This window comes from Paralichthys olivaceus, chromosome 23, assembly GCF_024713975.1.
Source record: "Paralichthys olivaceus isolate ysfri-2021 chromosome 23, ASM2471397v2, whole genome shotgun sequence".
NCBI lineage: Eukaryota > Metazoa > Chordata > Actinopteri > Pleuronectiformes > Paralichthyidae > Paralichthys > Paralichthys olivaceus.
In genome coordinates, this window is record NC_091115.1 from 13,777,096 (window position 1) to 13,790,378 (window position 13,283).

The following is a 13,283-nucleotide window of genomic DNA, read 5'->3' on the forward strand; positions in this document are numbered from 1 at the left end:
TGTAATTTGCTGCAACTTGATTGAATCTAAGGAGACTGGTGGTCTTGGCAGAGGTAGGCGGTCTGCTGGTGTCTAAGCAGAAAAGCAAGATCAAACTGCTATAAATGAATGGGAAAGATTTATTTGTATCTTTCCTTTATTCTCTGTAATAATTATTTTGATGTTTGTGTTAAATATGGTAAAAATGAAGCAATCTGCCACTGCATGACAGAGGACCTGGTCAGGCTTAGCTCAGTGTCTCCAATAAACCACATCCACAAACCCTGCTCAAGAAAAAAGGGACACAAAGAACAACAACAGTCGATGCCATAGATTATCTTTGATTTTAATTGGACATTAATTACAGGATATACATAGTGTTTCATTGAAACAAGGGTGTAACACTGGTGGGCAAAGCCCTCTTTGCTCTTGAGGTCAAGAGACGGCTCACGTTCTCTCTAAACCAACACGGGCGTCCAGAGCGTTTTGCTAATACAGGTTGTTGATCAAAGGGCCGAAACGGAAACAAAGACTGCTGCTGCCCTCTCTCCCTGTAGTTTCCACATGTAACAGTTTTCACAGACTCGACACAGACGGATGATCCAGGATAATTCAGTCAGTCTTAATGGAGATGAGCGGCATGAGCTTGTTTGCATCGAAGCAAATTCAACATCGCAAATTTCACCAGCATCGGGTTCTTTGCACTTTTTGTTTTACAGCTCGAATTCATTATCGTTTAAAAAAAAAAAAAGAAAAAAGTAATAAAACAAAAAAACAAAGCATATATATACAGTTGAACTCAGTAGACATATATATATATACACATATATATACATACAATATTATATAAATATAGTAAAATAGATTAAATTACATTGATTTCACTGTTTTTCCATAAATAGAAGTTGGACAATAACAGTTTGGTGATGTGTTAAGTTAGTGTTGGAAGCACACGAGGCTCACGACTCGACGGGAAGATAGTCCACGCCGAGCTTTCAAGTTCTTCAGTGTGAATCGTTTTTTTCTCAGCAGAAAACTGTGCAACCGTACCTAAAACACTGGAAATATGGTGACAAGACACTCTCCTCTCTCTTTACGTGTTTGGTTCTCAGTGTTGAAGAGCACACATGACTTCTACATTTTAGGTTTTTTTTTTTTGTTTGTACGTTTTTTGCAAGTTTAACAGGTACATTAAAACCACTGCATGTGGTCAAATTCAAGCTATTCTCCCATAAAGAAAAACATTTTCAGTTTCCCTCCCTGCCGCCCCTGAACAGGAGTCGAGCGGAAGTAGGAACTGAAGGCTCAGCGGCCTCCAGGTTTTCGAAGCAGTAGTGTCGCCGCACACGCCATCCCAACAGGCTCTTCAGCAGGTTTGAAAAGAGTAAATACAGTTTGAGACGAGTTCCTCGTGTGAGATACTCTGCAGCTCCCAGTGTTGGGTTTGAAAAGGCAGGTTCTGTTGACTTATACTATGTTTTACAAGGAAAGCTGACACTACAAGCAAGGTCACAAAGCCTCGGTACAAACACTGACAGGCAGTGTAGTAGGCCTCGCCCGAAAACACAAATCTGTTGTTTTTGTTTTGTTTTTCACAAGTGTGCTAAACAGTAAGTGCTTTTCAATTTACAAAGATGCTTTACAAATACGCTTTTTGGCAAAGGAAAAAAAGGAAAAAAGAAAAGGAACAAATGTTGGAAGGAACTTAATTGTCCATGAGGAGGATAAACGTTCAAGTCCTTCGCCTCTTGTTGATCTTCGGGAGGTTCACGTACTTCTCTCAGTAGGACTAAGCGGTTGCCGAGCTCTGAGGTCGCAGCTGCACTTGCGCGCACACGTAACGCTGCACCTGAGCCTGAGCTGCATTATGACGATGTCGTTTCTGTCACGAGGCACCTTCAAATATTTGTTTTCAGCTGTACCGATAACTACAACAAAAAAACATTAAAGTGTAAAAACGAGCAAAAACGACAATGAAAAGAAGCTACGATAAAAAGAGATAAAATAAAGAACACCATCTTTGTGGCCTATAACAGCATACTGTACAAAGTTTGGATACATCCTCTTGGAATGGCAATAGTCTGTTGCTCAGGATGTCAAAGCCGAGCATCAAGTAGAGTTCTTGTGTTTTTCTTCTTTTTACGTTGGGGTCTTCATTGGTTGCGTGGTCGCCGCAGTCCAGCACCGGCAGTGTCCTCCTCTTCTCCGGTTGGCTGCGGCAGCAGAGGTGGAGTTTCTAGTGTCCGTTGCCTTGTGTCTCTACGCTGGCTGTGGCGTTGTGGATCCAGTCCAGGATGATGAGGCTCATGCTGCCGATCATGACCACGAGGCCGCACACGAGGAAGGCGGTGGCCTGGGTAGAGGAAACAATTTCACATTTAGCTTATGTGTCCAACCACAGCGACCAAAGCCAACAATCAAATGTTTTTTTTCTTGAATGTATGTGCAGATAAGATGAACCAACTCCTTACCCCGATCTTCTGCACAGACTTCATAGACTCCTTCTTGACCAGTTTGATGTAGAAAGCCGACGGCAGGATGAAGATGAGCATGGCAGCAGCAGAGGCGCCTGTGTGCGGAAAGACATTTTTCGTATTTTAGTCACAGCATTTTTACATGTGATCATTTTTTTTTCTATGGCATAATCACACATGCACACACCGATGAAGCCGAAGATGTCCCTGATGGTGGGGACAAAGATGACCAGGGCGTTGGTGCCTCCCAGCAGGACGATGGTGATGATAATGTGGCGGACCCAGCTGAAGTCCTTGGAGCTGGACAGGTGCTGGTTGATGGAGGTACGAATCTACAGGGAGAGGGAGAAACTGAGGGGTTAACCAACATGGCCGACCGCATTCCGCCAACACCGGCTGAAATTCTTCGATCTTTGTCACTTACGGGGAAGAGCACCACAGGGACGGTGAGGGTGACGGCGGTCAGCACGGCCAGGCGGACGATGAGCAGGATGATGTCAGACTTGAAGAATTTGGAGTAGGTGTGCAGCAGCTCGGGCTCCACGCGTGCTGTGTGGACAGACAAGTTTAGAGAGGAAGCACTTCACAAGGTCACAGTTCAGTTCTACACTGTGTCTGTTATTAAAACTTTCTTTGACCACAGACTGACGGAATGAGGAAACAGGTGAGGCAAAGTTTTTAGTTCTTATCGATTCCTTTCTGTTCAGAGATAATTATCAGATGTTAGCCTGCTAACCTGTGAGATGCTATGATAAATGTCAGAGCAGCTAAATATGTTGACATTCTTTTGTTAGCATGCTAACATCTTTGACACTGTGATAAACCTGCTTGACGTGCTAGCATTGTTATTGTTATCAAATGTCCACAAGCTAACTTTTTTGCTAACTTGTTTTGTGCTGCTTATCAAATGTTAGCCTGCTAACCTGTGAGATGCTATGATAGTCATTACAGCAGCTAGAATGTAAATCTGCTTAACGTGCTAGCATTGTTATTGTTTATTTTGAGTGATGTCCACAAGCTAACTTTTTTGCTAACTTGTTTTGTGTTTTGTGCTACTTAGCAAATGTTGGCATGCTAACCTGTTTAATGCTATGATAAACATTACTCCTGCTCAATGTTTTAGCATTGTCATCGTTAGCTAAAGCGCTGCTGTTCTTATGTACTCGGTGAAAGAGATGCTAACATGCTTTAGACTCTTGTGACACAGGTCAGAAAACATTAGCGTACTGAAAGTGTTTTTTTTTGTCCCTGTAAATGTGAAATATTTAGCTCTGTTCATGACATGTGTGCTCGTGACACATCATTGCTTTCTGAGTTACATTAGATTTGTTGCCTCTACAACTTTAAATGCCTTTCTGTGAGATCGGCCTCATCGTCTGGCACCTTTTGTCGCCCAACTCCCACCAAACAGGTTAGCGGCAGACGTCACAGTGATTTCTCAATCTCTTGCTCCAAACTATTTGCAGAGCAGTCTGTCTGTCACTACTCTACGTCATGCTTTTACACAACCGTTTTGTTCTTCCAGGAACATTTCCCTACGTACGCTCAGATGTTCCAGCTATGACAAACAGGAACACAAACACGCTGGCACACTGGTCAGCTGCATCAGATAGGTTTTTTCACACCCTTACGTAACAGACCTCCAGTCCTGTCCTGAGCGGTTTTTGTTTTTACTGTGTATTTAGTTTGGACCTGGAAGCTTTCTCTCTTAACTTTGGATTATTGATCCGCTCTGACATTTAGCATTCGGGGGACAATGACTGCTTGTGCACTCACACCGGTGTTAGTGCCAGCTCAACTAAATATGAATACATATGTTAGACACAAAAAAACTTACAGTTGAAGGTCAGATATCCGAAGAGGGCGGCGAGCAGATACATGATGAACATGGACAGGAAGGACACGTTGGCAACGCCCTGCATCTTTCTATGGGAACGGCTGTTTGGGAGAGAGGGGATGTTCAGACACAAGAACACAATCATCTCAGAGATAACTTCACAAGTGTTTAAACTGGGAACGTGCTGATAAGACAGCAGCTGTGGACCGTAGTTTGGAAGCACTCACTCTTTCAGCTCCTCGTACATGGGCAGGATGGCCGGGTGGCACACGAAGGCGAAGGTCAGGATGGGAACAGCGTAGACAGTCTGAGCGGGAAAAAAACGACACACATACATGTTACATAAGATTTTCCTACTTTTAATTTAAATCTAAACCCTCCAGATGTTTGCTTGTCAAAGATCTTCACCTGTGAGTTGAAGACAAAGTATTTGGGTGTGCAGGAGTCCTCGCTGTAGTCCACAGCGGTAGTGTTCATTTGGGCCACGGTGATGTTCAGTTTGCTTATGGTTTCGTTCAGATCATGGATATCAGGCAGAGGGCACATGATCTGGAACTTCTTGATGATCACCTGAAGGACAAGCCGGCAGAGGTCTTAATCAGCTAAAGCTGCAAACATTTTGGGCTGAACTTCAGTTTGTCTTTACTTTTCTTTTTTAAGCACCTTTGACATTGCATTTATCATGGTTGAACAAATACTCCACTGAGAGCAGGCTACCGTGAGAAATCAGTTTCGATGACAGTCAGGACAAATCCAGTTGGAAAATGTGCCAACGGTGCAGAAAATGTTCAGTTTTGTATTTATTTATTGTGTTCTAGTGTTTTCTATCCCACTGTCCCATGAAGGAGCCATGAATTTTATGGAAAAACTGAACCGTGTTCTCTGACTCATCTAGAACAGCGGACTGATTCATGTGCCTAACAGACTGTGTAGGAAATATGTGTGTGCCAGTGTTTGTGTTTTACTCACCACAATCAGAAAAAACACCATGCAAAGCAGGGACAGACCACTGGTGTAACCAAGGTAACCTGGGGGGGAAGGCGAAACACACACACACATGAGCTTCTGTTTTTATGAGAGGCTTCTATTTTAAAACCGTGGAATGCTCTTTTTTCTCCTTTTATCACTTGACTTTGAGTCGTGAATATTTTAAGACTTCTTTTGAAGTTGCTGACAGACACGTGCAAGTGCGTCACAGACCCATATCCCAACCTACTTAAAAATGCATCTGTTTTCACAACACACACATACAGCTTACCCAAATTCTTCAGCAGCGAGAGGGGCAGGATAATGAACAGCGACACCAGCAGCACCAGGTAGTTTCCGTTAGTGTACCACTCCCTGGAACATAAGGAAGAACAATGCGTCATTGATAATAAGTCAATAACTCCTGTGTTAAGGGCGAGGCCTTAAATTCACATATCTTAATACGTAACAGTGATCATGTAACTGAGGATTTCTGTTGCTTTGTAACTTGTGTTGTGTAAACATAAACGTAACAGATTTTACACAAAGAGAGCTCAAAGTCTGAAACTGTTGAACTAACTAACTAACTGTAAACTGTTTTGACTTGGACTTTTGAAATTAAGTTCTAACTTAAGTTCTATCTTTTCTAGATTCATTTTTTTTTTTTTAAAAGCTCATAAATATTTAATCCATCATGTTTTTTTAATCTAACCTTTTTTTACCTCGCAATATTATAGTATGCAATGTACATTGTGTGTATTTAATGTTAGGTAGATGTCAGATTATACTTTATTTATGATTGGCTGTGCAACCCTGCAGCAGCAGTATATTAATTGGCTCTAAATCTGACAGCTCTATGCAGCAAACATCCCCTTTAATGTCCTCTCCTGTCAGAATGTTCTTTCACATCCTCTGATTTTCCTGCAGCGTCGGGCCTGATCAAACCTCTCGGCTGCTCCTCTGACGCGTGTTGTCACTTCTGAGCTTTACCACCATTTGCAAAAAAAGAAAACTGGCCTGTGCAGCAGGATGACTGCATCTCTTACAGAAATTGATGCAACAAAGCAGCTCTGAGGACCAAGACCACATAAATTTTTCAAACTCAAAGCGAGGTTGCGGTGAGCTCATTCTGCGCTCTGTCTCGCTGCGGCACGGGCTGCGTCTTCTAAAAGGGCTCTTTGAAGGGCCGCATTAGGAGACAACAATGTCCTTTTAAAAATGTACAGACTCCCCACCACCACCCTTCAACCCTCTGCTAACAGAAGGACAAAGACGCCTTCTCCAACATGCAGCACTTGAAAAACAAAAGAAAGCCAGTTTGCTTGATGCGCCGCTTCACCTTGAGTGCTTCTGTCATTTAAACTCAATTGTTCTGCTGGGATATAAACCCAAAACATTCTCAATCTCACCAAAGCACAGACTATTTGCAGTCCTGACTCTACAAACATCCCCTTTCAGATGGGTAAACTAGTTTGTATTGACATTTGGTTGAACAATCATTGCTGCAAAACAAATATTCTGCTGGTCAGAGCTGGATGGCTGCTTAAACGGAAGAAATGGTTCTTTGGCCAGAGGCCGATCTGGCAGATCTGCCAAACAGTTTCTTTGAAAACACTTGATGGAAAGTTAAAACTCTGTTGCAGAGTTAGGATTATTATGAATATTATTATGATGATCAGTCTGTGTTCAGCTGAGTGGGAAATATGTGTTATCAATAGTCAGTGTCAATATTCTCATATCAGGTTTTATTTAAAAAATAATTTGAACATTGAAAATATGTTTTCTTATTTATTTTCTCCACTGGAATACAACTGCTATTTATAATAACCAAATACAGTTTGAGGTGTGAAAAAGAATTAAATTACTACAGTGATTCTCTCATTTGTGCATCTTGTTAAGTTACAGGAAATGAAGGATATCCTTTAGTGTTTTTGACCACTAGTGGTGCTGTGGAGCAATGTTTGGACTGTTTTAAAGACACATCCCCCTCAAGTCACTTTGAGCAGTGCAACTGTGACAGTTTGTTTCCAACTTTTCCAGACCTGAAGGTGATCAAATGTGTTTTCTGGTTGTATATATCTGGTTACTCACTCATTGCTTGATCCCAGTAAGGTTTCAATGACGATGGGCAGCTCATATTTGACGATGTAGAGGTAGCTTGACATGGCTGTAAAGACAAAATTTGCTGTTAGTATATTTTCCTCGTGTTCTTGTAGGTAACTCCACAACAAAATAAGTCTTTGTTGAGGGGCAGAGTTCTTCCACGGAAAGGAAAAAAAGTTTGACACATGCTTGTAGAATGGCTCAAGTTTCTACTGGAGGCTACTCGACTACTCAAAACACACATCAGCCAACTTTTCAGTTTTTCTTTTTTTTTACTCTCTCTCAGTTTGGATACAGAGTGACATTGTTTTAGCTTGTGGAATAAACTCATGGAGAATAAATACAGAATTATTATTAATTGTTTGCTGTCTCTCACCTCCGATGTTCTGCATGGTGATTGAGAAGGAAGCGGCGAGTTTCCCTGGCAACCCGAAGGCTTTGTAGCCAAGCTGCTCGTACACAAGTGCACCTTTGAGGAAGAGAGAAATTGACATTTAGCATTTGGAAATCCTAAAGACGTCATTGGGATGATTATTTACATGAAAGAGACAAACCTCCTTCATTGGCCGTCTTCAGCAGCAAGTGGACAGAATACAAGGAGAAGATGGCAACAGCCACGAGGAGAATCCTGTAAAAAGAGAAAAAGGATCTTAATCTGAATGTTGACACACAACCCACGATGCAAATGATGAGGAAACGGATCAATTCTGAAGTGCTGCGCTGTTTAATGTGCTAATCTTTAGAATGAGCGTGCCTGTTGAACAAGGCCATTTCAAAGACAAATGTATTTTCCTGACTGCGGGAAACAAACACATTGACATTTAGCGTATGTGTTGTGGAGGTGGTCTTTTACCATTTTCTCTTGTAAGAATGACTCAAATCTTATCTCTTTTGGGAGGATCTGCCATGAAGACGAGATCATTTCGCAAATCATCCGCCACGGTGAAATCTGGAATTATATCTCATTTCATCGTCCTGATCAACAAAGACCTTGAGGGCATCACCACTTAGCACGTTGTTTGTCATGAGCATCATGGGCTGGGTTGTACAAAAGGACAAAGCGTCTCCCAGTAAGGGATCCTCTTAGCACCCTTGGGATGCTGCAGCGCAAGCACTGTGTCGCCAGGGTATTAATAGTCCAGGGAAAAATAATCTCCAGGTCATTTGAGACCTGTGTGGTAAAGACGCAGCACTTCCTCTTGGTATAACACAATCCAGGTGCTCTGAGCCTTTGGCTTTCCTACACGTGCCTGCCACTGACCTCATGATCGTTCATATCTTATCACTTTTTACACTGCGACTCCACAAATATATACTTTGGATGACCTTTTCCAGGAGTCAGTTTGTTCTGCAAGAGGCCCTGTTTTTGTAGATGTAATTGCTGATGTGAAGAGCATCAAACATTGTTTCGAAATGCAATCAGACACCTGTGTTCCTTTATTTCTCATGAAGCTTGATACGGATCTGATTCAGCAATAGCTGTTTGGTTCTTGTAATCCGCTCACTTTCTGCAGATGTTGGGCTCAGATCGGTCAGCTGCTGTCTGACAGTGAACCAGGCTCTGCTCCATTCATGAGCTCCTGCTAGCGTAAGTGATAGCTCCCTTTATGTAACTCTGGCCCAAATACAGTAGGATTAACTCGGCTAAGCTGCTTCTCCGGCCACCCCCTGTGTTTGCTAACTGACACACTACTGCCATTTGGTTGGCACCGGAAGTATCTTGTATTTTTACTACTCTGAGTACAAATACATATATCTGGCTCCTGAGTGCCTCAGATTGGATGTCAGAGAGAGTAAGCTGATTGGGGATCAGTGCTTTGAGGAGCTGCCTGACTGGTAGTAAAACCAAGGGTGTGTTTAGACTGTAGATTGCTTGTGTGTGCTCGAGGAAGAAGTTACATTTTCCCCCATGATATAAGGCTCCAGCCAATTTTAACTGGCATGATTATGATCCCAAATTGCACTAGACAACCAACAGAGGGAGCCCTCATAAAAACACAGCATTTTCCCAGTAGCAAACTTCTCCCATTACACTCTACAGTTTTATCTACAGCAAACCTGATAGTGAGTTCTAAAACTGCGCAGGTGATCATTTGTAGCCTTTCGATCCCTGTGTAATCTACGGCTCAGGGTTAAGCAGCTGCAGAACTGACACACGCACACACTCAAACACGCTGCTGGCGGGAAAACACATCCTGTTGAGTTAGTACATCATGATCCACAACCTTGACACAATAGACAAATACAAACTTGCCTGTGCTCGCTTCCTGAGGTTTATTATGAAATGACTAAGCATCCATTTGTGTTAGAATTCTATTCCTGCATGATTAGTACAAGATCTGACTTTTTGATGCTTTTTATATGAACTTCTTTGTTTTCATCTCTAAAGCTCTGTTTTTAAAATGTATAAATACCTCAAAAAAACCTTGATAGCACTTTATATATAATAGAATAAAAACTTACACAAATAGAGCAATGCCAGTGTTGGCCATAGCGTAGGACAGACCCAGGATGCCACTGCCCATGATGGCATTGCCCAGGTTGAAAACGGACATGCCGAAGGAGGCGTTGCCCTGGTGCTGTAGAAAAATAAAAGATTTAATAGTTTTAAAAAAAAAAGTGAAAATTGTTTAAAAAAGAAAATTGAGTGGATAAGAGGAGCTCTTACATATTCAGTCTCATACTTCTTCTTCCCCACGTTGTGTTCAGGGAGGAACTTTTGACTCTCTGCGTCTATGTCAGGGCATTGGCTTTAAAAGGAAACAGAAAATGATTTAAAGACATGAAAATTAAAACCTTTTGTCCTGATATTTTCAGATGTGTGATGCGGCCTGCCCCTCACCTGCCCAGTGCGACCTTCTTGGTACAGTCCTGGTAAGTGCACTCATTGCTGTTGGAGCTGCTGTTGTCCTCCTCATGATACTGGTTCAGATAATCCATCTCAGTTCTGGCAGTTGAGTTTTTCATGCTGTGAGTCATCAGAGCAGAAGAGAAGGAACAAAAACACAATATTTATTTAGAATTCATTATTCATTATTCATCTTTTACTCATTTCTGCTCCAGTGCGTCAGTGCATTCCCAACCCAGCCCGCTTGTGCCTGGCTGTGCGCGTTCACGCTACCCCTTAGAATAATCAATATTATGGCGAGGATGGATGCGCGCGCCTCGGGTCATGTGACTTCTCCTTTGAAGGAAGGGGAGGGGGAAGTGGGTGACGCACCGGCAGTGGAAAAATACCAGACCGGCATCCGTTTCCACCCGACACCACCTCAGCTACACACCAGACGCTGACTGACAGAAATTACGCAGTTAAAGTGCCGCAGAATTTGCGCGCAATTCCCAGCGGAAACAGAGGGAAAGTGTGAAATAAAATCTTTATTTTCCCTCACACATGACATCCTTGTCCTTCTTTTAATGAAGGAGAATGAAGCGGTAGGTGTTATTGTAGATCTGACATTCAATAATCGTAATAATAATAATTTGCGTTTGGTTGGCAATTGCACACATGCCCACCCACACAGAGCCCGAGAGGCGCAAACCCAGATCAGTTTAATGACATTATTCCCATGGCCGGCTCCGATGGAAACAATGGCACGTGTTGTCTCCTTATGGGCATGGCTCTCTCCATTTTGCGCAGAGACTTTGAGAGCGCACAGACCCATGCTTAGGTTATGATTATTTCAAATGAATACACACACGCAGACAAGATATAAAAACACAAAAAACACATGCTCCTTTTCTTTGTCATGTGTTTTGTCAGCCTGTCAGTGTGACAGTGACAGCCACCTCCAGACATGAGTCCAGCACTGCAGCACCACTGTCACACCAGACTCATTATTTATTAATCTGGACCAGGACTGACCTGGTTAGAAATAACGCCTCAGGCCACTCCAAAAAAATAATATGTATATTTATTTTAAAGAAAAACACACCTAACATGTCAGCATATGGATTCAATGCTCATTAACCAGCCTGAACAATAATCAGCAGCATCTTCTGTTAATTTAATAATTGAACACAAACCAAACATGAGGAAAATAAGTAAAATATAAAATCCTTCCTTCCATCCTAAAGCTCGCATTGGTGTGACAGTGCCATTGCCGCGTCCACCCTGTAATTACTGACCGTCTGTACATGATGAAGAGACACCGGCATTCTTACCTTTCAAAGATGTGGCAGGAGGCCTGCGAAATCCTTCCAGTGACAGAAAAAGAAGCAGAGACAGCAAATGTCCGGACGATTTTCTTCACGATACAAAAAACCTGCTGATCCTTTGGTGTATTTACGTTAAATAAGAACCCAAATGAAAACACGAATGAATGGATACAGGCCTGTTACCAGACAGAATGTGATTTGAAAACAAAACACGACAGGTTTAAGAAATAAGCGATAAGGGCGTCTTAGAATAAACCTGACCGATGCGTAAAAAGCAAAAGAATTTAGATTTATTCTCTAACCAAATTCCCAGAGATGCGATGCGTTCGGAAACAAGCCCTGGTTCTGCTGGAGGAGGGGTGGGGACTGAGCCTTTTTAAAGATGAGCATTGCATCAGCTCTGGGTGAGGAGGAGGAGTTTATCCATAGGAGGCTTTTTTTTCTCCTCTTACGCTCCTCAGAGCCGTGGCTTTGTGTACAAACACAGCAGTGACCCAGAGACTGGAGAAACCGCAGGAATCCTGTAGTACGTTTTACAACACCTGCTCCACTGCCATGTCTCCATGACAGATCCATGATCATTAGAGACTATCATCACTTTTATATGCACACACTGAATACCGACTCAATCAGCTCATCCCACAGAGGTATGTCAGCATGTTGAGATCACCACAGAGCACCACCTGCCCTCTGTACTTGACTCAGCTACCTATGAGAGTAGGGATTTACTTTAGCCTAAATACAATTCATAAATAAATAGAATAAAAAAGGCACAGAGGAAATGAGCTTAATTCAATACCTTTTATTATAATGTATTCTTCTTCTAGCCATCGATTTTATTATTTTTCTTGTGTAGCACTTTGTAACTTTGTTTAGATGAGTGCTATACAAATACAGTTATATTATTATTATTATTATTACTGTGGAGGCCTGTGAACTATATTGTCCCATATAACAGATATGAGTTCTAATATTGTTTGTGGTTATGACTCATTTAATACAGGGCAGACATTTGAAACCTTTGTTTTTTTCTTCGTATGTCAGATGTGGCTGTTTGAATTCATTTGAATCTAGAAGGATTTTTTTTGTCAATTATGTAAAAATGACTTTGGTCAGTTTCACTGCTTCCATTTCATGCATTGATCACCTACTATCAGCTTACTATATGTTTTCCCAAGACTTTTTAATTGTTTCAACAATTTAACCACTATTTTTAGCTATTTTTTATTACTTTTACCTAACTGTTATTCATTTATTTTAGCTATCAGAATGCTTTTACAATACTTGACTATAGGCTACTTTTAGCTACAACCAACCCCTCTAATTTAGCTATCTGTTTGAACCATTTAGCAACCTTAATTATTTCTAGTTAATGATTACAATAGCATATTTCTTACTTATATTTAATGTTTTTATCAAAAAACTTTGGCTAATTAGTCTTTGGTGTCTGGGCTTACCGAATAGTTTTAAATCAAATTTTATTTTCTAAAAATTACTTGAGCTACACAAACTTTCCATGTACCTCATGGTGGCTGCAGGAGTAGCCTATGTAGAATCAATTCTGTATTGGTAACATGTATAGCTTATTTGTTTCCAGCCGTTCTTTTCAAAAGAATTGCAGTAGAGACAGGTTAGTGGCTCCCTCGCTCCACAGATACTCTGCAGGTCAGCCTGAGATTTTTTTATTTTCTCTTGGACATAAAGTGGCCTGGACACCTGTCAGTTCAGATCAGGGTTGGAACCCAGCTTCAAAGCAGACCTCCCTGTCT

General features: G+C 41.7%; 1 protein-coding gene across 1 annotated transcript; it reads right to left on the reverse strand.

Annotated features, from left to right (window-relative positions):
* Nucleotides 1-309: 309 nt before the first annotated feature.
* On the reverse strand, nt 310-11,878 carry slc38a2 (solute carrier family 38 member 2). The gene is made up of 16 exons (XM_069519362.1): nt 11,521-11,878; nt 10,202-10,327; nt 10,028-10,109; nt 9,823-9,938; nt 7,914-7,987; nt 7,736-7,828; nt 7,348-7,423; nt 5,549-5,631; nt 5,260-5,318; nt 4,699-4,860; nt 4,518-4,597; nt 4,291-4,391; nt 2,878-3,002; nt 2,641-2,785; nt 2,451-2,548; nt 310-2,332 (listed from the first exon to the last, which is right to left on the reverse strand). Exons 2-16 carry the CDS (start codon nt 10,324-10,326, stop codon nt 2,216-2,218), a joined length of 1,536 nt encoding a protein of 511 aa, XP_069375463.1. The 5' UTR covers nt 10,327; nt 11,521-11,878; the 3' UTR covers nt 310-2,215.
* Nucleotides 11,879-13,283: the final 1,405 nt, after the last annotated feature.